At 44.2% G+C, this 24,127-nt stretch overlaps 2 protein-coding genes across 3 annotated transcripts in view; one reads left to right on the plus strand and one right to left on the minus strand.

The window, feature by feature from the left end:
- The window catches only part of LOC126322286 (major facilitator superfamily domain-containing protein 1-like), a 130,289-nt gene extending 109,961 nt beyond the window's left edge, over nucleotides 1-20,328 (minus strand). The window contains exons 1-3 of the mRNA XM_049994278.1: nucleotides 20,268-20,328; nucleotides 19,880-20,108; nucleotides 7,811-7,961 (exon numbers count right to left, since the gene is read on the minus strand). Coding sequence (XP_049850235.1) covers nucleotides 7,811-7,961; nucleotides 19,880-20,042 — 314 coding nt within the window. The 5' untranslated portion in view covers nucleotides 20,043-20,108; nucleotides 20,268-20,328. The remainder of the gene's footprint in view (nucleotides 1-7,810; nucleotides 7,962-19,879; nucleotides 20,109-20,267) is intronic.
- Nucleotides 20,329-20,473: 145 nt separating this feature from the next.
- LOC126322260 (ATP-dependent RNA helicase DHX33) overlaps nucleotides 20,474-24,127 on the plus strand; it is a 108,354-nt gene continuing 104,700 nt past the window's right edge. The window contains exon 1 of one of the 2 annotated variants that reach the window (XM_049994274.1): nucleotides 20,474-20,950. In XM_049994274.1, the coding sequence (XP_049850231.1) occupies nucleotides 20,751-20,950 (200 nt within the window). In that variant the 5' untranslated portion in view covers nucleotides 20,474-20,750. The remainder of the gene's footprint in view (nucleotides 20,951-24,127) is intronic. The other variant, XM_049994276.1, reaches the window with a different exon arrangement.

Genomic DNA, 24,127 nt, shown 5'->3' on the forward strand with positions numbered 1-24,127 from the left:
TTCATTCATCACTTCAGACTGCATACATTCATACATCACAGATTTTCGAGACTTGAAAGGTCAATAGAACTGTATAGTTTCATCTGCTATGAACAAAGGTTTCTCTAAAATGTACTGTGCAAACATTTGTATGAGTGGTACTCTATGGCAGCCACCACAAGTTTAATGTAAAGCTCACACAAACGCTGCAGAGGGCCAAAATAATAATTGAAACCACAGGAATAAAATAAACCTTGGATGGAGAAATACTAGCTATGGTGCTCCCAAGGTTCATTAGTTGGTGCACTTCTCCCCTTAATCTACATAAAGACAATCGAGGTCTCTTAAAAGGCTGTGATGTTGCTGATGATGCCCATTTAACATACAGCTTACCTCTAAATCTTACAAATGTATATGCTATGAAATTCAGAAAAATAATGAGTAGCTGGTATAAGAAGTAGATATCAATGAGAGCCACTCGATGAAACTAGTGAGAACTTTTTAGGCACACGGATGGATAACAAACTGAGGTGGCACCAGCAAATGGATTTTTAAACAAAAAAGTTCAGTCTACTTGTTTTTCCCTAAGAATCTCTCTAACTGTGCTGACCTATACATTGGATTGATAGCATATTTTGTAGGTTCTGATTTGACACTGTCCTATGGCATAATCCCCTGAAGCAAAGCAGATAATGTCAAACAGTACTTACTTTACAGTAGCATACAGTAAAAATATTGTGTAATGCCAATCACCCAAAATGCTGAAGAAGCCTATTCTGTGCTCTTGGAATTATTAAACCCACATGCCGACACATTTACACCCTAATGGTGTTTCTTGTTAATAATACTAGTGAATATCAGGTGAACTCTGAAGGTCCCAGCTACCATACTAGAAGTAAAAATAACCTTCATACAGATTTCCTGTCCTTACATTGGGCTGACAGTAGAGCTCTACATTCCAGAGCTAAAGAATTTAAGCAGGAAGAAAACTGGAAATCCTCCGATACACTATAATATAGTAAATGGACTGTGTTACTAGCCACTCCAATAAGTTTCCAAAATATTTGTGTTTAGAGTGTACCTGGAAATTAATATTTAATATAAACAACACAGAAACAACTGACAGCATTCTGAAATTAGTGCTGTCACATAAACGAATGGTACAATGTACACTGCAGTGGCAGACATCAAGGGGCAGCAACACACACATATACAGATGGCGGTAATAGCAGGTACACAAGGTATAAAAGGGCAGTGCATTGGCAGAGTTGTCATTTGTACTCAGCTGATACATGAGAAAAGGTTTCCGACATGATTATGGCTGTACGATGGGAATTAACAAACTCTGATCGCAGAATGGTAGTTGGAGCTAGATGCAAGGGATATTCCATTTCTGAAATCATTGGGGAATTCAATATTTTGAGGTCCACTGTGTCAAGAGTGTGGAGTGTGCTGAGAATACCAAACTTCAAGCATTACCTCTCACCACAGACAACACAGTAGCTGACGACCTTCACTTAATGATCGAGAGCAGTAGCTTTTGCGAAGACGTGGCTGTGCTAACAGACAAGCAAAACTGCATGAAATAACCACAGAAATCAATACCCGTTAGGACACTGCAGCAAAATTTGACATTAACATTGGTGGTGGAGTGCTTGCGTCTGTCAGTAGTGGTTTATCTTGTAGTGAAGTCGAAGTAGATACTCCGTGCGAATTGGTATGGGTGGAGGTTATACTTAACAGCCGAACTAAGTTAATAATTGGTTCCTTCTACCGACCCCCAGACTCCGATGATATAGTTGCTGAACAGTTCAGACAAAATTTGAGTCTTGTAACAAATAAATACCCCACTCATACGGTTATAGTTGGGGACTTCAACCTTCCCTCGATATGTTGGCAAAGATACTTGTTCAAAACCGGTAATAAGCAGAAAACATCTTCCGAGATTGTCCTAAATGCTTTCTCCGAAAATTATTTCGAGCAGTTAGTCCACGAATCCACGCGAATTGTAAATGGTTGCGAAAACACACTTTACCTCTTAGCCACAAACAATCCAGGGCTAATAGAGAGCATCATGACTGATACAGGGATTAATGATCACAAGGTCGTTGTAGCTAGGCTCAATACAGTTTCTTCCAAATCCACCAGAAACAAACACAAAATAATTTTATTTAAAAAAGCGGATAAAGTGTCACTAGAAGCCTTCCTAAGAGACAATCTCCATTCCTTCCGAACTGACTATGCAAATGTAGACAAGATGTGACTCAAATTCAAAGATATAGTAGCAACAGCAATTGAGAGATTCATACCTCATAAATTGGTAAGAGATGGAACTGATCCTCCATGGTACACAAAACAGGTCCGAACGCTGTTGCAGAGGCAACAGAAAAAGCATGCGACGTTCAGAAGAATGCGAAATACCGAAGATTGGCAAAAATTTACAGAGGCGCAAAATTTGGCACTGACTTCAATGCGAGATGCCTTTAATACGTTCCACAATGAAACACTGTCTCGAAATTTGGTAGAAAATCCAAAGAAATTCTGGTCGTATGTAAAGTACACAAGCGGCAAGACACAGTCAATACCTTCGCTGCGCAGTGCCAATGGTATTGTTACCGACGACTGTGCCGCTAAAGCGGAGTTATTGAATGCAGTTTTCCGAAATCCTTCACCAGGGAAGACGAATGGAATATTCCAGAATTTGAAACACGAACAGCTGCTAGCACGAGTTTCTTAGAAGTAGATACCTTAGGGGTTGCAAAGCAACTCAAATCGCTTGATATGGGCAAGTCTTCAGGTCCAGATTGTATACCTGATTAGGTTCCTTTCAGATTATGGTGATACAATAGCTCCCTACTTAGCAATCATATACAACCACTCACTCAACTATAGATCTGTACCAACAGATTGGAAAATTGCACACGTCACACTAGTGTTTAAGAAGGGTAGTAGGCGTAATCCATCGAACTACAGACCTATATCATTGACGTCGGTTTGCAGTAGAGTTTTGGAGCATGTATTGTATTCAAACATTATGAATCACCTCTAAGGAAACGATCTATTGATACGTAATCAGCATGGTTTCAGAAAACATCGTTCTTGTGCAACGCAGCTAGCTCTTTATTCGCACAAAGTAATGGCCGCTATCGACAGTGGATCTCAAGTTGATTCCGTATTTCTAGATTTCCGGAAAGCTTTTGACACCGTTCCTCACAAGCGACTACTAATCAAGCTGCGGGCCTATGGGGTATCGTCTCAGTTGTGAGGCTGGATTCGTGATTTCCTGTCAGGAAGGTCGCAGTTCGTAGTAATAGACGGCAAATCATCGAGTAAAACTGAAGTGATATCAGGTGTTCCCCAGGGAAGCGTCCTGGGACCTCTGCTGTTCCTGATCTATGTAAATGACCTGGGTGACAATCTGAGCAGTTCTCTTAGGTTGTTCACAGATGATGCTGTAATTTACCGTCTAGTAAGGTCATCCGAAGACCAGCATCAGTTGCAAAGTGATTTAGAAAAGATTGCTGTATGGTGTGGCAGGTGGCAGTTGATGCTAAATAACGAAAAGTGTGAGGTGATCCACATGAGTTCCAAAAGAAATCCGCTGGAATTCGATTACTCGATAAATAGTACAAATCTCAAGGCTGTCAATTCAACTAAGTACCTGGGTGTTAAAATTACGAACAACTTCAGTTGGAAAGACCACACAGATAATATTGTGGGGAAGGCGAGCCAAAGGTTGCGTTTCATTGGCAGGACACTTAGAAGATGCAGCAAGTCCACTAAAGAGACAGCTTACACTACACTCGTTCGTCCTCTGTTAGAACACTGCTGCGCGGTGTGGGATCCTTACCAGGTGGGATTGACAGAGGACATCGAAAGGGTGCAAAAAAGGACAGCTCGTTTTGTATTATCGCGTAATAAGGGAGAGAGTGTGGCAGATATGATACGTGAATTGGGATGAAAGTGATTAAAGCAAAGACGTTTTTTGTCGCGGCGAGATCTATTTATGAAATTAGTCACCAACTTTCTCTTCCGAATACGAAAATATTTTGTTGAGTCCAACCTACATAGGTATGAATGATCATCAAAATAAAATAAAATAAATCAGATCTCGAACAGAAAGGTTTAGGTGTTCATTTTTGCTGCGCACTTTTCGGAAGTGGAATGGTAGAGAGATTGTATGATTGTGGTTCGATGAACCCTCTGCCAAGCACTTAAATGTGAATTTCAGAGTAATCATGTAGATGTAGATTTAGCAGACAACTAATGAGAGGGCATTTGCTAACAGCACAGCATCACCTGCAGCACCCCCACTAGGCTCCTGACCATATCGGTTGGAACCTAGACTGCTGGAAAACTGTGGCCTGCTCAGATGAGTCCCGATTTCACTTGGTAAGAGCTGATGGTAGGGTTTGCGTGTGATGCAGACACAACAAAGTCATGGGCCCAAGTTGTCAACAAGGCACTGTTCAAGTTTGGTGGTGGCTCCATAATGGTGTGAGCTGTGTTTACAGCTGCATAATGGTGTGAGCTGTGTTTACATGGAATGGACTGGATCCTCTGGTTCAATGCTACTTAGAGACCACTTGCACCCATCCACAGATTTCATGTTCCCAACCAATGATGGACTTTTATGGATGACAAAGCGTCACATCACAGGGCCACAATTGTTTGCAACTGGTTTGAAGAACATTCTCAACAATTCGAGCAAATGATTTGGCCACCCAAATTATCTGACATTAATCCCACCAAACATTTAAGGGACAGAATCAAGATGTAAATTCATGTACAAAATCCTTCACTGGCAACACTTTCGGAATAAGGGATGGGTTAATATTTCTGCCTGAGACTTCCAGCGACTTGATAATTTCACATGCCACTTCAGGTTGCTACACTACACTGGGCAAAAGGAGGTCCAACGTGATAGGAGGCATCCCATGACTTTTGTCACCTGAGTGTAGCATACCAAAACAATAGCAGGGCAGTGGGAGAAAAAAGAGAAGTAGCTCTTTTTTTAATTAGCTTCTTTTCTATAAATATACTTATCACCTTGATTTACAATGGATCAAAAGAAAATCTTAGTTGCCATGGTTAACAATGTCAGTAGCTTAGTGACAGTTTTAATAGGTTCATTACTGCACAGAATAAGCTAAAAATGGCTTCCTTTGCTGGTAATAAATAATTTTTCTTATTCCATATTCTTGAAGGTTCTCCTTCATAATGAGAGTTACAGAACATATGAAGTAGATCTGGGAGAGGGCAGAGGGTTAAGCAGGTAAATTTCCATTACCGTAGTAATCTACAGGGTGTAACAAAAAGGTATGGCCAAATTTTCATTCAGGAAACATTCCTCACACACAAAAAAAAGAAAAGATGTTACGTGGACATGTGTCCGGAAACGCAGCAGTGTACCCCATGTCTTTGGAGGAGCAAAGTGTTCCTGATGATTGGAAAAAAGCACAGGTCATTCCCCATTTTCAAGAAGGGTTGTCAAACAGATGCACAAAACTATAGGTGCATATTTCTGACATTAGTCATTTGGAAAATTTTTGAAGATTATTCATGCTTGATATTATGAAATTTCTGGAGGTCAAAAATCTTCTCTGTAGGAATCAATGTGTGTTCCAAAAACTATGACGGTGTTAAATCTAGCTTGCTCTGTTCATCCACGAGACCCAGAAAGCAGTAGATATAGGTTCACATATAGACACCCCGTCCTTTGACTTCCAGCAGGCATTCAATACAGTTCCGTCTGCATCTTTGGAGAAAAAAGAACCACTTGTATGAATATCAAGAGCTCAGATGGAAACCTAGTTCTAAGCAAAGAAGGGAAAGCAGGAAGGTGGAAGGAGTATATAGAGGGTCTATACAAGGGTGATGTTCTGGAGGACAATGTTATGGAATTGGAAGAGGAGGTAGATGAAGATGAAATGGGAGATACAATACTGCGTGAAGAGTTTGACAGAGCACTGAAAGACCTAAGTCGAAACAAGACTCCAGGAGTAGACAACATTCCATTAAAACTACTGATAGCCTTGGGAGAGCCACCCCTGACAAAACTCTGCCATCTGGTGAGCAAGATGTATGAGATAGGCGAAATACCCTCTGACTCCAAGAAGAATATAATAATCCCAATCGCAAAGAAAGCAGGTGTTGACAGATGTGAAAATAACTGAACTATAAGTTTAATAAGCCACGGCTGCAAAATACTAACGCGAATTCTTTACAAACGAATGGAAAAACTGGTAGAAGCTGACCTCGGGGAAGATCGGTTTGGATTCCGTAGAAATGTTGGAACACTTGAGGCAATGCTGACCCTACTACTTAGCTTAGAAAATATATTAAGGAAAGGAAAAACCTACATTTCTAGCATTTGTACACTTAGAGCAAGCTTTTGACAATGTTGACTGGAATACTCTCTTTCAAATTCTGAAGGTGGCAGGGGTAAAATACAGGGAGCGAAAGGCTATTTACAATTTGTACAGAAATCAGACGGCAGTTATAAGAGTCGAGGGGCATGAAAGGGAAGCAGTGGTTGGGAAGGGAGTGAGAGAGGGTTGTAGCCTATTCTCGATGCTATTCAATCTGTATATTGAGCAAGCAGTAAGGGAAACAAAAGAAAAATTCAGAGTAGGAATTAAAATCAATGGAGAAGAAATAAAAACTTTGAGGTTTGCTGATGACATTGTAACTCTGTCAGAGACAGCAAAGGACCTGGAAGTGCGGCTGAACAGAAGGACAGTGTCTTAAAAGGAAGATATAAGATGAACATCAACAAAAGCAAAACAAGGATAATGGAATGTAGTCGAATTAAGTCAGGTGATGCTGAGGGAATTGGATTAAGAAATGAGACACTTAAAGTAGTAAAGGAGTTTTGCTATTTGTGGAGCACAATAACTGATGATGGTCGAAGTAGGGAAGATATAAATGTAGACTGGCAATGGCAAGGAAAGCATTTCTGAAAATGAGAAATTTGTTAACATTGAGTATAGATTTAAGTGTCAGGAAGTCGTTTCTGAAAGTATTTGTTTGGAGTGTAGCCATGTATAGAAGTGAAACATGGACAATAAATAGTTTGGACAAGAAGAGAATAGAAGCTTTCGAAATGTGGTGCTACAGAAGAATGCTGAAGATTAGATGGGTAGATCACATAACTAATGACGAGGTACTGAATAGAATTGGGGAGAAGAGAAATTTGTGGCACAACTTGACTAGAAGAAGGGATCGCTTGGTGGGACATATTCTGAGGCATCAAGGGATCACCAGTTTAGTATTGGAGGGCAGTGTGGAGGGTAAAAACTGTAGAGGGAAACCAAGAGATGAATACACTAGACAGATTCAGAAGGATGTAGGTTGCAGAAGGTACTGGGAGATGAAGAAGCTTGCACGGGATAGAGTAATATGTAGAGCTGTATCAAACCAGTCTCAGGACTGAAGACCACAACAACAAAACATCATCCAGCAATGGCAGTTGGCCACCCACAAGTAGCAGGTATCCAGGTTTGAGTCCTTGTTTGGAATGCAGACTTAACTTTTCACACAGAATAAACATGGTATATAATTCACAAAGAAGAGAAGAATTTTCTCTCTAACTTATAATATGCTCAACAACAATGTGGAAATGATAAGATTGTTACTCACCATACGATATGTTGAGTCACAGAAAGGCACAATGAAAACACAATTTTTTCATTGTGCCTTTTGGTAACTCAATACTTCCTCAAGGTGGTGAGTAGCAATCTACATTTTCCACGGTGTTTTATTCCATCTGGTACCTTCCCTTACAACATGCTCATTCAGACCTGTGTTATAAAGTCATTTTAATACTCACCGGTCAATTAGAAACCCACCAACGAAGCACAGTATCGTGTTGGGCCAGGAATACAACGAATATAAGTATACAAATGAAGAGGTTGTTAAACCCATGTCTGTTATAAAATTGTCTTGCAAAGCAGCTGGATTGTCATAGCAAAAATAGGAACCTGAAATAAAAATATAGAAGTGGAATAATGGCCATAAACTCTTGGCAGTTCAACTTAAATAAATTTATGTAGCATAATACACTTCAATTTATATATATATATATATATATAAAAACAGAAAGAAACTTCCACATGGGAAAAATATATTAAAAACAAAGATTCCAAGACTTACCAAGCGGGAGAGCGCCGGCAGACAGGCACATGAACAAAACACACAAACACACACACAGAATTACGAGCTTTCGCAACTGGCAGTTGCTTCGTCAGGAAAGAGGGAAGGAGAGGGAAAAATGAAAGGATGTGGGTTTTAAGGGAGAGGGTAAGGAGTCATTCCAATCCCGGGAGCGGAAAGACTTCCCTTAGGGGAAAAAAAGGACAGGTGTACACTCGCACACACACACACACACATATCCATCTGCACATACACAGACACAAGCAGACATATTTAAAGGCAAAGAGTTAAGGGCAGAGATGTCAGTCGAGGCGGAAGTACAGAGGCAAAGAAGTTGTTGAAAGACAGGTGAGGTATGAGCGGCGGCAACTTGAAATTAGCGGAGGTTGAGGCCTGGCGGATATCGAGAAGAGAGGATATACTGAAGGGCGAGTTCCCATCTCCGGAGTTCGGATAGGTTGGTGTTGGTGGGAAGTATCCAGATAACTCGGACGGTGTAACACTGTGCCAAGATGTGCTGGCCGTGCATCAAGGCATGTTTAGCCACAGGGTGATCCTCGTTACCAACAAACACTGTCTGCCTGTGTCCATTCATGCGAATGGACAGTTTGTTGCTGGTCATTCCCACATAGAAAGCATCACAGTGCAGGCAGGTCAGTTGGTAAATCACGTGGGTGCTTTCACATGTGGCTCTCCCTTTGATCGTGTACACCTTCCGGGTTACAGGACTGGAGTAGGTGGTGGTGGGAGGGTGCATAGGACAGGTTTTACACCGGGGGCGGTTGCAAGGGTAGGAGCCAGAGGGTAGGGGAGGTGGTTTGGGGATTTCATAGGGATGAACCAAGAGGTTACGAAGGTTAGGTGGACGGCGGAAAGACACTCTTGGTGGAGTGGGGAGGATTTCATGAAGGATGGATCTCATTTCGGGGCAGGATTTTAGGAAGTCGTATCCCTGCTGGAGAGCCACATTCAAGGTCTGATCCAGTCCCGGGAAGTATTCTGTTACAAGTGGGGCACTTTTGGGGTTCTTCTGTGAGAGGTTCTGGGTTTGAGGGGATGAGGAAGTGGCTCTGGTTATCTGCTTCTGTACCAGGTTGGGAGGGTAGTTGCGGGATGCGAAAGCTGTTTTCAGGTTGTTGGTGTAATGGTCGAGGGATTCAGGACTGGAGCAGATTCGTTTGCCACGAAGGCCTAGGCTGTAGGGAAGGGACCGTTTGATATGGAATGGGTGGCAGCTGTCATAATGGAGGTACTGTTGCTTGTTGGTGGGTTTGATGTGGACGGATGTGTGCAGCTGGCCATTGGACAGATGGAGGTCAACGTCTAGGAAAGTGGCATGGGATTTGGAGTAGGACCAGGTGAATCTGATGGAACCAAAGGAGTTGAGGTTGGAGAGGAAATTCTGGAGTTGTTCTTCACTGTGAGTCCAGATCATGAAGATGTCATCAATAAATCTGTACCAAACTTTGGGTTGGCAGGCTTGGGTAACCAAGAAGGCTTCCTCTAAGCGACCCATAAATAGGTTGGCATACGAGGGGGCCATCCTGGTACCCATGGCTGTTCCCTTTAATTGTTGGTATGTCTGGCCTTCAAAAGTGAAGAAGTTGTGGGTCAGGATGAAGCTGGCTAAGGTGACGAGGAAAGAGGTTTTAGGTAGGGTGGCAGGTGATCGGCGTGAAAGGAAGTGCTCCATTGCAGCGAGGCCCTGGACGTGCGGGATATTTGTGTATAGGGAAGTGGCATCAATGGTTACCAGGATGGTTTCTGGGGGTAACAGACTGGGTACGGATTCCAGGCGTTCGAGAAAGTGGTTGGTGTCTTTGATGAAGGATGGGAGACTGCATGTAATGGGTTGAAGGTGTTGATCTACGTAGGCAGAGATACGTTCTGTGGGAGCTTGGTAACCAGCTACAATGGGGCGGCCAGGATGTTTGGGTTTGTGAATTTTAGGAAGTAGGTAGAAGGTAGGAGTGCGAGGTGACGGTGGGGTGAGGAGTTTGATGGAGTCAGGTGAAAGGTTTTGTAGGGGGCCTAAGGTTCTGAGGATTCCTTGAAGCTCCGCCTGGACATCAGGAATGGGATTACTTCGACAAACTTTGTATGTAGAGTTGTCTGAAAGCTGACGCAGTCCCTCAGCCACATACTCCCGACGATCAAGTACCACAGTCGTGGAACCCTTGTCAGCCGGAAGAATGATGATGGATCGGTCAGCTTTCAGATCACGGATAGCCTGGGATTCGGCTGTGGTGATGTTGGGAGTAGGATTAAGGTTTTTCAAGAAAGATTGAGAGGCAAGGCTGGAAGTGAGAAATTCCTGGAAGGTTTGGAGAGGGTGATTTTGAGGAAGAGGAGGTGGGTCCCGCTGTGATGGAGGACGGAACTGTTGCAGGCAGGGTTCAATTTGGATAGTGTCTTGGGGAGTTGGATCATTAGGAGTGAGATCAGGATTGTTTTTCTTCGTGATATTTCCAGCAGAGACTACGAGTGTAGGACAGTAAATCCTTGACAAGGGCAGTTTGGTTGAACCTGGGAGTGGGGCTGAAGGTGAGGCCTTTGGATAGGACAGAGGTTTCGTAACCTCTTGGTTCATCCCTATGAAATCCCCAAACCACCTCCCCTACCCTCTGGCTCCTACCCTTGCAACCGCCCCCGGTGTAAAACCTGTCCTATGCACCCTCCCACCACCACCTACTCCAGTCCTGTAACCCGGAAGGTGTACACGATCAAAGGGAGAGCCACATGTGAAAGCACCCACGTGATTTACCAACTGACCTGCCTGCACTGTGATGCTTTCTATGTGGGAATGACCAGCAACAAACTGTCCATTCGCATGAATGGACACAGGCAGACAGTGTTTGTTGGTAACGAGGATCACCCTGTGGCTAAACATGCCTTGATGCACGGCCAGCACATCTTGGCACAGTGTTACACCGTCCGAGTTATCTGGATACTTCCCACCAACACCAACCTATCCGAACTCCGGAGATGGGAACTCGCCCTTCAGTATATCCTCTCTTCTCGATATCCGCCAGGCCTCAACCTCCGCTAATTTCAAGTTGCCGCCGCTCATACCTCACCTGTCTTTCAACAACTTCTTTGCCTCTGTACTTCCGCCTCGACTGACATCTCTGCCCTTAACTCTTTGCCTTTAAATATGTCTGCTTGTGTCTGTGTATGTGCGGATGGATATGTGTGTGTGTGTGTGTGTGCGAGTGTACACCTGTCCTTTTTTTCCCCTAAGGGAAGTCTTTCCGCTCCCGGGATTGGAATGACTCCTTACCCTCTCCCTTAAAACCCACATCCTTTCATTTTTCCCTCTCCTTCCCTCTTTCCTGACGAAGCAACTGCCAGTTGCGAAAGCTCGTAATTCTGTGTGTGTGTTTGTGTGTTTTGTTCATGTGCCTGTCTGCCGGCGCTCTCCCGCTTGGTAAGTCTTGGAATCTTTGTTTTTAATATATATATATATTATTTTTTTGCAGCTGTGACTGTATTCAGTACACTGGAAGTAACCATGTTTTACTGAATCAAATGATGTATTTCAGACCGTGTGGGTCCATCATCAAGTGCAAATCATTTTAATAGATTTTTTTTCAGAATATATTTCGGTTTACCTCACTCCACAGCGAAAGTAAATAATGTATTGAAACAAAACAATTTTCACCTGATGATAGGTTCAGACAGTCTGAGATGCAAAATGTGATTCAATATAACATGAAAAAATTGTGAATGAATTATTCATACTTCCTGTTATTATCTACTTCATTGGAAAAAAGCACAGGTCATTTCTGTTTACAAGGTGAGTCACTGAATGAACACACACACACACACACACACACACACACACACACACACACACACACACAAACAAAACTATAGGATTGTATCTCTAACAATGGTATGTTACAGGATATTGGAACATAATTTATGCTAGAATATTATCACATTCCTGGGGACTGATTTATTAACTGAGAGAGTACAGGACCACATAGCAAAGTCATAAGTCCCGTGATTCCAAAGTGGGTTACATAAGAAAGAGGGTCTGTTAAAAGTGGACAGATTCAGTCAGAGGAGTCTAATTATAAAAGAATGAACTTTAAACACACACACTAAAAGCATAAAAGGTGGGACCAAATCTAAAAACTGGAAAACGGGGGAGGGGAGGGGAGGGGAGGGGAGGGGAGGGGGGGGGGGGGTCATGGGTGTCACAGACTAAAGACTGCAAAAGGAGTCCCGACCACAACCAACCCGCCCCTGCTCCAAGACTAAAGAAGAACCTTAAATGAGGACCAGGTCAACCATCTGTGGATTGTCTGCTAATATTAAATTTAAGGAAGCAGGAAGACTATACTTAGCACGAAGGGTCGAAATAAGGGGACATGCCACCAATATGTGAGATACCATCAGTCTGGCACCACAGCCACATTGTGGGGGTGGGTCGTTACGTATGAAGAAACAATTACTATGAGCACTAGCGCTCCAGATGGCATTCCACTGTTGGGCAAAGAGAGATTTGATGTAGATCCCATATCCGCAGCTGGAATCGCGAAAAGAAATGGGGATAAGTATCTGCTTCTCTAGCCAAATGGTCAGCCAATTCAGTCCCTGGGATTCCCACACGTCTTGGGACTCAGAGAAAGACAACTGAACAGGAGGCATGCTCAAAGGCAGAGAGGAGGTCATGGATGGCAGAGACCAAGGGGTGGCGAGAGTAGCATCAATTGATAGCCTGCAGGCTGCTCATGGAGTCAGAACAAATTAAAACACTATGGACGGAGGCCTAAGAAACAAAACAGAGGGCACTGTGAATGGCTAGAAGCTCTGCCGCAAATACACTACACAATCCTGGCAACAAGTGGCGCTCAAAGCCAGTAGGAGACATGAAAGTGTATCCCACCTCATCAGTAGTCTTAGAACAATCAGTGCAAAAGATGGTGGCACTCTGGAACTCTACAAGAATGGCACATACAAGACACCAATAAGCCATAGGAGCAACAGACTTTAGTAGCCTGGAAAAGATCGGTCCTAATCCGTGGTCTAGGCACCGTCCAATGGGGGGTATGGAGGAAAGACACGGGGTGCAATCCAGCGAGTGCAGAAGGAGATCCCGGCAGAGAGTTAGTGAGACGCGTGCCAACTGGCAATCCCACCCATGGGCGGGTATTAGGAGGGAGACATCCCTCATTGGCGAAGAGCATAGGTTATACAGGATGGTCAGGGAATTGGTCAATGGCTACTGCATAAGAAACAATGAGTTGACTCCATCGGATGTGTAGAGGGGGAATCCCTGCTTCTATGAGACTATCAAGAGCACTAGTGTGAAAGGCACCAATAGCCAGACGCACCATACAATGATGGAGGGTTAAGGAGTTTCAAAGTGGAAGGAGCTGCTGAGCCATGTACCTGACTACCATAATCGAGTCTGGACAACACCAGAGCACAGTAAAGATGGAGAAGAGTGGAACAGTCTGCACGACAAGATGTGTGGGCCAGGAGGCGGAGAGCGTTAAGGTTCCGCATGCATGTAGTCTTTAGGTGGCAAATGTGGGGCAGCCACTTCAGCTTGTTATCAAAAATAAGGCACAAGAAGTGGGACATCAAGGAGCTGGCTGCCTAAAAAACGTTCTGAATCAGGGTGTACTGTGGGTCGACGACAAAAATGCATAACCCGTATTTTGGAGGGGGAAAACTGGAAGCCACGGGCAGTGGCCCACGCAGAGGCCTATCAGATGGTGCCTTGGAGCTGGCACTCAGTAGGCGCCGCCAAGCGGAAGCTGCACCAGATGCAAAAATCTGTCAACGTACAATGCCAGGGTAACCAGAGGCCCAGCAGAGGTCACAAGCCCATTTATGGCAATGAGGAAGAGTGTGACACTTACCACAGAACCCTGTGGAATACCATTCTCCTGAATCTGAAGGGTGCTGAGTGAAGTGCCAACTCGAACCTGGAAGAGCCGGTAAGATAACAATCAGAAGGGGACCACGGAGCCCCAGTCACAAACGGTAGCTAAAATGTGATGGTGCCAAGCCATGTCACACAGCTTATGTAGGTCAAAGGAAACTGCGACAAGGTACCTGCACTGACTAAAAGCCTGTCGTGTGGCTGATTACAATCAGAGTAAATGGTCAGTTGGAGATCGCCCTGCCCGGTAGCCACACTGATATGGTGACAAAAAGTCCCGAGATTCGAGTACCCAACATAATCTGGAGTTGACCATCCTTTCGAGCAGTTTACAAAGCACTTTCGTAAGGCTAATAGGGTGGTAGCTGTCTAGAGACATTGGGTTTTTCCTGGGCTTAAGGACAGGAATAATGATACTGTCTTGTCATTGTGATGGAAAAGCACCCGTGAGGCAGATGTGATTGAAGACCCTGAATAGCTGTTGCCTCTGGGGAATGTCCAAATATTAAATCATCTCATTGTAAATGAAGTCTGGCCCTGTGGCTGTGTCTTGTGAAGAGCTTAGAGCCTGCACAAATTCCCATTCAGTGGAAGGTGCATTATAGGGCTCAATGTGGTGCAGGATTAAAAGGAGGGGGGTCTGTTCAACTCTGCGTTTCTGTTGGAGAAAGGTAGGAGGGTAGGAAGCAGACGACAACACTATCACAAAGTGTGTTGCAAGGTGTTCCACGAGGATCAATGGATCAGTGCACAGAGCTCCTTGGAGGTTCAGACCCTGGACAGTTGACTGTTGCTGGAGGCCCAGAACGCTACAGAGTTTTGACCAAACTTGCGATCCCTAGGGAGGAAACATAGCACTACCAGCATTCCTTTTTACACTGCTTAGTAAGGTAACAAGCCTTAGCTCAGAGATATTTAAAAGTGGGGAGGTTGGCCTGGGAAGGGTGTCAAACCGCTGCAGCGCTCATCAGCAGTCCTGGACAGCTACTGCAACGTTCCTGGTCCACCAAGGTACCGGTTGATGATGAGGGGGCCCTGTGGGTAGGGGGAATCAGTGCCAGCAGCATGAAGAAGAGTGGCATAGACGGCAAGAAGAAGAGTGGCAGAGATGCCTTGCACAACTACATCAATAGAATTCAAGTGGAAGGTGTCAAAGCGGACAGCAGACATGTATAAAGGCCAATTGGCCCTGTGGAACGCCCAACATGGGGGGCCTGTCTGCCTGGCAGCAGCAGGGAAACGATAGTGTCACTGGAAAGTGGTCACTGCCACAAAGGCCATCATGGGATGACCAATGTAGGGAAGCCACTAGGGCAGGGGAGGAGAGCGTGAGATCAATAGCAGAGAAGGTACCATGAGCAGTACTGAAGTGGGTAGGAGACACCATCGTTGAGGAGACACAAAAAGAAGTCTGTGATAAGTTGGTTGATTAGGATACCCTGACCCGTTGAAGTGACACTCCCCAACAGGGGACGGTGGTCATTGAAATCCCCAAGAAGGAGAAACAGGGGCGGGAGTTGCTGGATTAAGGTAGATAGTGCATCATAAGCAAGTGGCTGACCTGGAGGGAGGTAGACTTTACAAAGGGTGATTGCCAGTGTCGTTTGCACTGTAACCACTATTACTTCCAAGGTGGTACATAGGGGGATCCGGTCACTAAGGACACCGGAGCGAACCAAAGTGCAGACCCCACCAGATGCTATCCCAGGGCCAGCACTGTTCTGACAGAATGCCCAATAACCACGGAAAGTTGGAGAGTGGTCATCATGGAAATGTGTTTCTTGGAGAACAAGACAGAATGCAAGATAAGAGAAGAGAACACATTGCATTTCCGGTAAGTGATGACAGTATCCATTGCTGTTCCACTGGATGATCATGTGGCGTGAGTCCAAGGTAGGCATGAAGGAGCCGAGGAGGAGGTCAGGTCACTTTGTCAGTAGTTTTCACCAACAAGGATGGAGTGACACCAACAAATAAGATGTCAGACTCGGGTTGCAAGAAGGGATTTGACACCTCTGGGGGCACCAGGGGCACCTTGTTGAAGGATTTATCTTTCTTCTTCTTCTTCTTCTTCTTCTCTTTCTGAGGTGGAAGAGAGCAGGACAAATGGGGAGTACAGGCATCTGCAAGATTGGGAACCAAAAGAGAGTGGGCGACCTTGGAGCGCACAGATGGTGCACCTCGTGGCTGAGTGGTGGTGAGAGTCTTCTGGCCTGAGAGACGCCGGTTGCTTGTCTATCAGTAGTGTGATCCCTGTGTTCTCAGGGAGCTCGGCCATATGGGTAAATAACAGCCCCACCACACGGACTGGCTACATGTGCTGGGAGAAGGTTCCTGGGAGGGAGTCTGATCACTAGAAGATGCCGAAGAAGGGGGGCACTTCTTCGGCCAGGGAGGGGAGCGACTCCCTGACAGGAGGTCATAGGAACTGCAGGGGAGGTGGAGGGGAGAGTGGGACAGGGCTGGGGTAAGGACAAGGGAGGAGGAGGACGAGGAAAGTAAGTATCAGAGGCAAAAGTTGAAAATAGTGACACAGGACGAAGTCTCTCATACTTTTGGCAAGCCTCTGCATAAGACAGGCGATCCAGGGACTTGTATTCTTGTATCTTCTTTTCTCTCTTGTAGGCCGGGCAATCTGGCGAGCGAGGGGAGTGGTGGTCAGCACAGTTGACGGAACACAAGGGTTTCCCTCATGGACTGAGTGGCTACAGTCACCACACAAAGGGTCTGCTGTACAGTGGGAAGACTATGCCCAAAACACTGCATTGGTGGAGGCATGTACGGCTTCAGGTCACATCTGTAGCACATAGCCTTGACCTTCTCTGGGTCAGTACCCCCCTTGAAAGCCAGAATGAAGGCGCCAGTATCGGTACGGTTGTCTTTGCGACCACTCTGCACACGTAAAAAAAAAAATGAATGCCACGCTACTCCAGATTAGCCCGGAGTTCCTCATCAGTTTGCAGTATGAGGTCCCTATGAAAAAAGACACCCTGATTGGAGAGGAGTGATAGACACTGGGACATTGCCAAGACGATCACAGGCATGAAGAGCTGCGGATCGGGTGGCAGAAGAAGCTTTGATCAACAGGGAGCCCAACCGCATTTTACTAATAGACTCCACTTCACCAAATTTGTCCTTAGTATTTTCCACAGAAAACAATGGCTTTGTGGCGGTGGAAGTGTCCCCATCCGTCCAAGTATAGACAAGGTAATGAGGAAAGGGTTTCAGCGCAAGATTGTAAGCCTGGCCCTCCTGCCATGGGGTAGCCAGGAGAGGGAAGGCTGCCAGGTCATACAAAGCAGCCTTTAAGGATCCTTCACCATTCAAAGAGATGGCCACATGAGAACAGCCAGATTTTTGCAGCTTGATAAGCTTCATGCGCCAAGCATCCACCCTGGTACCAACCATTCCGACCAGGGGCTCTCCCCACAGGCGCCACCCAGCCACAGCAAGGGCCGTCTGGCACGGCTGCTGCTGCCGGGAGTTCCGATGCTCCAAGAAGAGAAGCAACCACTCCTCCAAGGGAAGGGAAAAGCTCAGGTATCAGTAGTGTGATCCCTGTGTTGTCAGAGAGCTCGACCATATGGGTATATAACAGCCCCACCACACGGACTGGCTACATGTGCTGGTGACCTAGCAGGGTGGAAGGCAGCTACAATGGGGAAGGGAGAGGAGAAGGGAAGGGGAGAGGAATCCACACTGTAGATGCTAGGGAGGGTGTTCATCCCCATATGGCGCACACTAAAAACAGGAACTTTTGAAGTGGAGATCAAACCTCAAGTGAGGACTGAAGCACCAAAAGAGTGGGAAGAAAAAAAAGGGGGGGGGGGGGGGGGGGAATGAAGAATGCTCAGGGCCCCGTGAGTACCACGAACAAACTCATGAAAGAACTGTGAGCCCCCTGGGGGGCCTGGTGACTGAAATTCTGCTCTATAGGAATCAACATGGGTTCCAAAAATAACAATCATGTGACACACAGCTGTCTCTTTCATTAACAGAACCCAGAAAGCAGTGGATACAGGTGCCCAAGTAGATGCTGTGTTGCTTGACTTCCAGAAGGTGTTCGATACAGTTCTACACTGCCATGTAATGAACAAAGTATGGGCATATGGAATATCAGACCAAATGTGTGATTGGATTGAAAAGAAGTCTTTCAGAAATAAAAGTACGAGGGTCATTCAATAATTAGAGAGACAAATTGGTCTGGAGAAAAAAAGTATTTATTTTTAGAAAACAATACTTTTTCTACTTTTGAACATAATCCCCTTGAACATTTATGCACTTTTTCCAATGGGCTACAAGTTTTTTTTATTCCAACTGCAAAGAACTCTTTATCTTTATGTTTGAACCAATTTCCCGCAAACTTTTTCACATCCCTGTTGTTCTGGAACCTCTTCCCACATAATGCCTCCTTCTGTGTACAAAACAAATGGAAATCACTAGGTCCTAAATCAGGACTGTAAGGGGAATGAGGCCGTACTTCACAGCCCAGCGTGTTGATGGTTTCATGGGTTAGTTGAGCAATATGAGGATGAGCGTTGTCTTACTGGAGAATCACACTTTCCTCTGAGATCCACAACATCTCTCTCTCATGGCTGGCTTCATCTTGTTTAAAAGCAAATACAAGTAGTATTAGCTGTTCATTGTACACTGTTCTTCAAGATAATCATAAAAAAAACTGGACCTTCAACATCCAAAAACATCATCAACATGACTTTTCCTGCTGATGCTTAGCTTTTGAATTTTTTACAGGTGAGTTGGTGTGCTTCGAGTCCATGCTTTGTCTTTTTGATTCTGGCTCATAACAGTGAAATCAAGTTTCATCACAAATTAAAATTTTGTTGAGGAAGTGTTCATAGCTTTTACAAAGGCTTCCCACCTTAGGCGACTTTGGGTAAACAGAGAAAACCAAAACCCTTATGTTCGGACAAGGATTTCATACTCCCCCTCTCCTTCCAAACATGAGACCAGTGCCTTAGTCACAGCATCTTTATACTCATTACTGATTTAAACAGTGACAACACATTTTGGAGCAACAAAATAATAAATGTTGAATGCATTCCAAAGATTCTTACATATCTCTGTCAGTGTGACATCACTGTTGGCTCATGTGCTTGGATTTTCAAGAATTAGAGTGCATTTGCTTGCAACATCTAAATCGCTGCGATTGATCACTTGTACAGCATACTTACGAGTAAAACCCCAAAATGGCTCACAGGTTACATTGGTCTCCCCCAACAGCAGTGGCACAAATATAATGTGTTGACAAATAATGATGATGATGACAATTACTGGTTTGTGAGGCACTCAACTGTGCGGTCATCAACACCCTTACAAAGTCTCAATTTTTTACACAGTCCAATCTAGCCACTGTCACGAATGACGAGGGCATCACAAACACCCAGTCCCTGAGAAAATTCCCAACTCTGCCAGGAATCAAATCCGGGGCCCCGTGATCCAGACGTAGCAACGCTAGCCACTAGACCATGAGCTGCGGACATTGACAAATAAGCTTAAAGTGACTGGTGAAGATGAGTTGATGTATGTTTGTAAACTCAATGTAGAATACAATACTGTTAACAAAAATTGTCTTAAAGAACTACATTTTAAACTCCTATTACTGGTGTATTTAATACATGTTAACCTATGAAGGTCTGGAAATCGATGAGACACAGGTGACCTGTGACATCTCTATGATACTACAACAAAAACGCATGAAAAACATGTTCAGCAACAAATGTCGAACACGTGCAAATTAAACTTTCTATTTGGTTGTCACAATGACTTAACAACAGAAAACACCCACAACTCCCAATTCAGCGAATTAATAATTACATTTTTACTTACCAAAACCCAACAAGCTCATTAACATTAGCGCTAAAAATCTGTGGACAGGATGACTTGGGCTGCAACAGCCTTGTTCAGCACATCCAGGAGACTCTGCATCCGAAGATTCATGGTCTTGTTCTGCTGGTAAAATAAGTTCCTTGTCGGAAGCATCGTTCTCCATTGTCCAAAGGAATGGTTCTTCTCAAAGGCACAAATTAGTCTCTTTCGTTTCACGTTCTAGTCATACCTGTAGAACACAGGGCACAAAACATAAGTCATATGATCTCTACAGCAACATAACCTAGCGCGCCTCACAACAATTCAGACTTTTCGGCTTATCCACATGTAACTGTAGCACATGGACTTCGTGAGTTAACATACGCTCATCCCCTAATGCAATGAGTACCTAAATCAGAACACTGAAGCACTCTCACACACTGTTTGCCTTCTGACTCATACAACACTCTGACAAAAGGCATTATCAACAAGATCTTTGATGTCATCCGCCCCACATCAAACAAACTGAACTGTTTATCACGGATTTGGAAGAAGTACCGTGCAGATAATACTACTATACTAGCGCGTCTGTGTATAATATCTTTGAACAACAGTAGTTTGCGCTGTGTATTTGCAGGCAGTGCTTTGTATATACGCTTTTCGGGAGATGTTGACATTTGTGTCAACACAGTACAGGCGTGCTAGTTATGTGACATGGGGATGGATAGTTTACATGCGTTTCTTTCTACGTTTATACTGAATGAAAACGCAGTTCGCGAGAATAACTCGTGAACACAGCTGTTTGTTACAGGCGTCCACTGTCTTCGACATTATCAATTTATTCCGCATGTTTATCTGTTTGTTTATGTGGACTTGTTATTGAGACAGCGAAATGGATTCTAAGTACGCCTTTACAAATGCAGCAAGCAAGCTTAAAAAACCAACAACACTAGTAACGTTTTCGACTAGTAATCCGAATAAGAGATCAATATCAGAACAGTCTCCTGCAAAGCGAATTCTTCTCGCAGAAAATGGACTGGCGGCCATTCTGTCACAAAGGAAATCTCTTCCCGTTTACGCTGTACGTGCCAGGTAAGAAATTTATAAGATAAGCTGTAGAAGATAGAGAAAGTTGTTCTTCAGATATTATTTGATATTAGTCCAGCACCATACATAAAGTGGAAGCAACATTTCTGTGTATCCCGTGCTACATTTAACGTCCAGTAGCAGTATGAAAAATTTCAGATACTGTCACTCAGGAATTAAATTTCTGAGTGCACTGTGCTTTCACTACTACATATTCCAGTATCAGTTTCACATTCAGTATTCAGTGCCAACAGATCATACCACCTGCTGCATTATTGTTCCAGATTAATGTATATGTTACTGTTGAATCACATATAGTTTTTCTCTTGTTACATGTGTGGCACAGAAGAAAATTAAGGAAAGAGTGTACAACCAAACAGAAAGTGTGGTTGACTTGATTTAACAGAAAAGTCCTCTCCTTAATGGTTCCATCAAGTGTGTCCCTTGGTTCAGTAACAGAAGCTAATATGTCTCTGAAGTAATGTCATTAAAATGCATTTAATTTCTAACAATAACACACTGGGTACCTAATTTTAGCCATCTAAGGTACACACATACAGCAGAACCTCAGCGGTACAAGCAATAGTGTAGGCCCAAGACATATGAGTTACGAATGGCTTATGGACAAGAGAATATCTCAATGTGTTTTGGACAATGATAATTAAAAGTTTGGAGATGATGTGTGGAAGTCATATCACGAATATTATCAGTCATTAAGTACTTCACCTGCAAGTGAAATTGAAATTGGATTCACATAACTCTTCTCAGACTGTCTACATTAAACCCACTATCAGCAGTGAATGCATTTAGACCACTGCCATTCCCTCCACACACAAAAAATTCCTCCCATATAGCCAAGCCACCCATGGACAATGTACCTGCGGTGACGAGTACTCCCGTTCTTAGTATGCTGAAGGCCTCACAAAGGCATTCACTGACAGGTAATTCCTTCCAAGCCAAGGTCATGCCATTACCCTTCACATCCCCAGTCCTCCCTCCACCCCAAGAATCGGCTATAAAAGAGCACCCCATTTGTCACCCAGCATCACCCTGGACTCGAACAGCAAAACCATATCCTTTGCTAAGGCATTGACTATCTGTCATCCATCCCTGAAATTAGGGACATCCACCCAAGATTCTTCCCACCCCTCTTAAAGTGATGTTCTATCACCCACACATCCTGCGCAACATCCTAGTCCACTCCATGTCACTCCCATTCCTAACCCCTTGCTATAGGAATCATATCCATGTGGCAAACCAAGGTGCAAGACCTGCCCAATCCACCCACACTGTGCCTCCTACTCCAGTCCTATCACAGGATTATCGTAGTCGAATGAACAGGTTACCGGTGAAAGCAGCCATGTCATATACCAGCACTGCTGGAAACACTGCACAGCCTTTTATGTTGGTAAGACTACTGACCAGCTCTGCACCAGGATTAATGGCCACCATCAAATTGTTATCAAGAACAAACTTTACCATACAATGGCACAAGAGGCAGCTGAATACAACATTCTCAATTTTAATGACAGCTTCACAACCCAAGTCATCTGTATCCTTCCCTCCATCATCAGCTTCTCTGAACTATGCAGATGGGTTATCCTTACAACAAGTGTTCCGCTGCCATAATTGTTTCGGCCTCAGTCTCAGGTAACCGATTGTCCCACAGCCTCACACAATAGTTTCACTTCCTCCGTACTGTCAACTCCTCCCAATTCACATCCCCTCTTCCCATCGGTCGCTACAGCTATACCTGCTACCCATGTGTGTGTGAGTGTGTGTGTGTGTGTGTGTGTGTGTGTGTGTGTGTGTGTGTACTCTAGCTCGTCTAAGGCTAACTCTGAAAATTAGCAAGTGTTCCTTCTTTTGTGTGTGCCTATCAACGTGTGTGGTCTCCATTAATGGTGAAGCGTTTATATTGCACAAGAATTTGTACAAAAAGTACAAAATGCGAGTCGACTGAAGCATCCAATCCCACTCGTCGGCTTTGACCCATGACGTAAAGCTGTCGTGGTGTGTGACGTCACGGCGGCGCGGAATTTAGTTTGTGAGAGTGGCGTGTTTGTAGGTGTCATTTTGATGCAATCAGTGGTGCTCTCTGGTGGTGTGTTAGGTGATGTTTTTGGTTTAGTTTGCGAGTGTGGTGTTGTGTGTGAATTTTGGTAAATTGCTTTTTTTATGTCTTTGGTAGGTATGGATATGACTGACAGGGTCAACAGTTTTCGGTTCTCGGCTATGATGGGGGACAGTGCATTGTCTCTAATAAAATTTCTTCAGCTATTCAGATTTTTGGATGAAGTTCTGAAGTGTTCAGTATGTCATGAAGAAATGAGGCTTATTTAAAGTTCCGGCGTCTTGGACCAGGGACGGCTGTATGTGGAGATGTCGTAAGGATAATAGGTCAAGAGAAGTGTTCGATCCCAATTAATGGGATCGGGAGCTGCTGTTGAGCTGTATAGGTCAAGGGGAGTGTCCGAATCCAAATGATATTGTGTTTGGTGGTATTTAGAGAGTTTTGTGATGTCGTTTTTTTTTTCATCGTCTTGCGTGGTTTTGTTTGGGGGTGGATGTCTAAATTTGTTTATATTTAGTTTGTCCCCACCCAAAAAAAACCTATTTCCTGCGCTTGTCCCGTTAGTGTCATTAGGCTTGTTGTGGAATCTGTGTGTGTGTGTGTGTGTGTGTGTGTGTGTGTGTGTGTTTCAATGTATTTTTGTCCTCATAATGTGTACGTAACGACTTTATATGCGCCATATTGGAATCGTGGTTTATGGTCGTTTCCGCCATATTTGTGGCGTCATGGGGCAAAGTAGACGGGCGGGAACGGACGCTTCCATATTTCCCAAAATGCATCTTTTACAACAGTAAGTTTCATCAGAAACTTCAACAGTCATTGTCCTACTCAGTGATGTTGGCTGCTGTAGCTGAAGTGTCGAACTGGGCTGAGCTCTTGCTTGCTCAGCACTATATTGACCCCAGTGTGAGGACGCTGCTGTGATGGGAGAGAGATATGGTCTTCAAGGGTGCTTTCCATAAGTCATTGCAGATTGCAGCGAGCGCTAGCTAATGTCTGTAGTATTTATTCACATTGCTGACTTTGGTGTGGCACTATGGTCTCAGAATGATACCTCACTGATTGATAAAGAACATTTTAAAAACACTAAAATCATTTCTACTTAACAC

The sequence above is a fragment of the Schistocerca gregaria genome, chromosome 2, assembly GCF_023897955.1.
Source record: "Schistocerca gregaria isolate iqSchGreg1 chromosome 2, iqSchGreg1.2, whole genome shotgun sequence".
Classification (NCBI taxonomy): domain Eukaryota; kingdom Metazoa; phylum Arthropoda; class Insecta; order Orthoptera; family Acrididae; genus Schistocerca; species Schistocerca gregaria.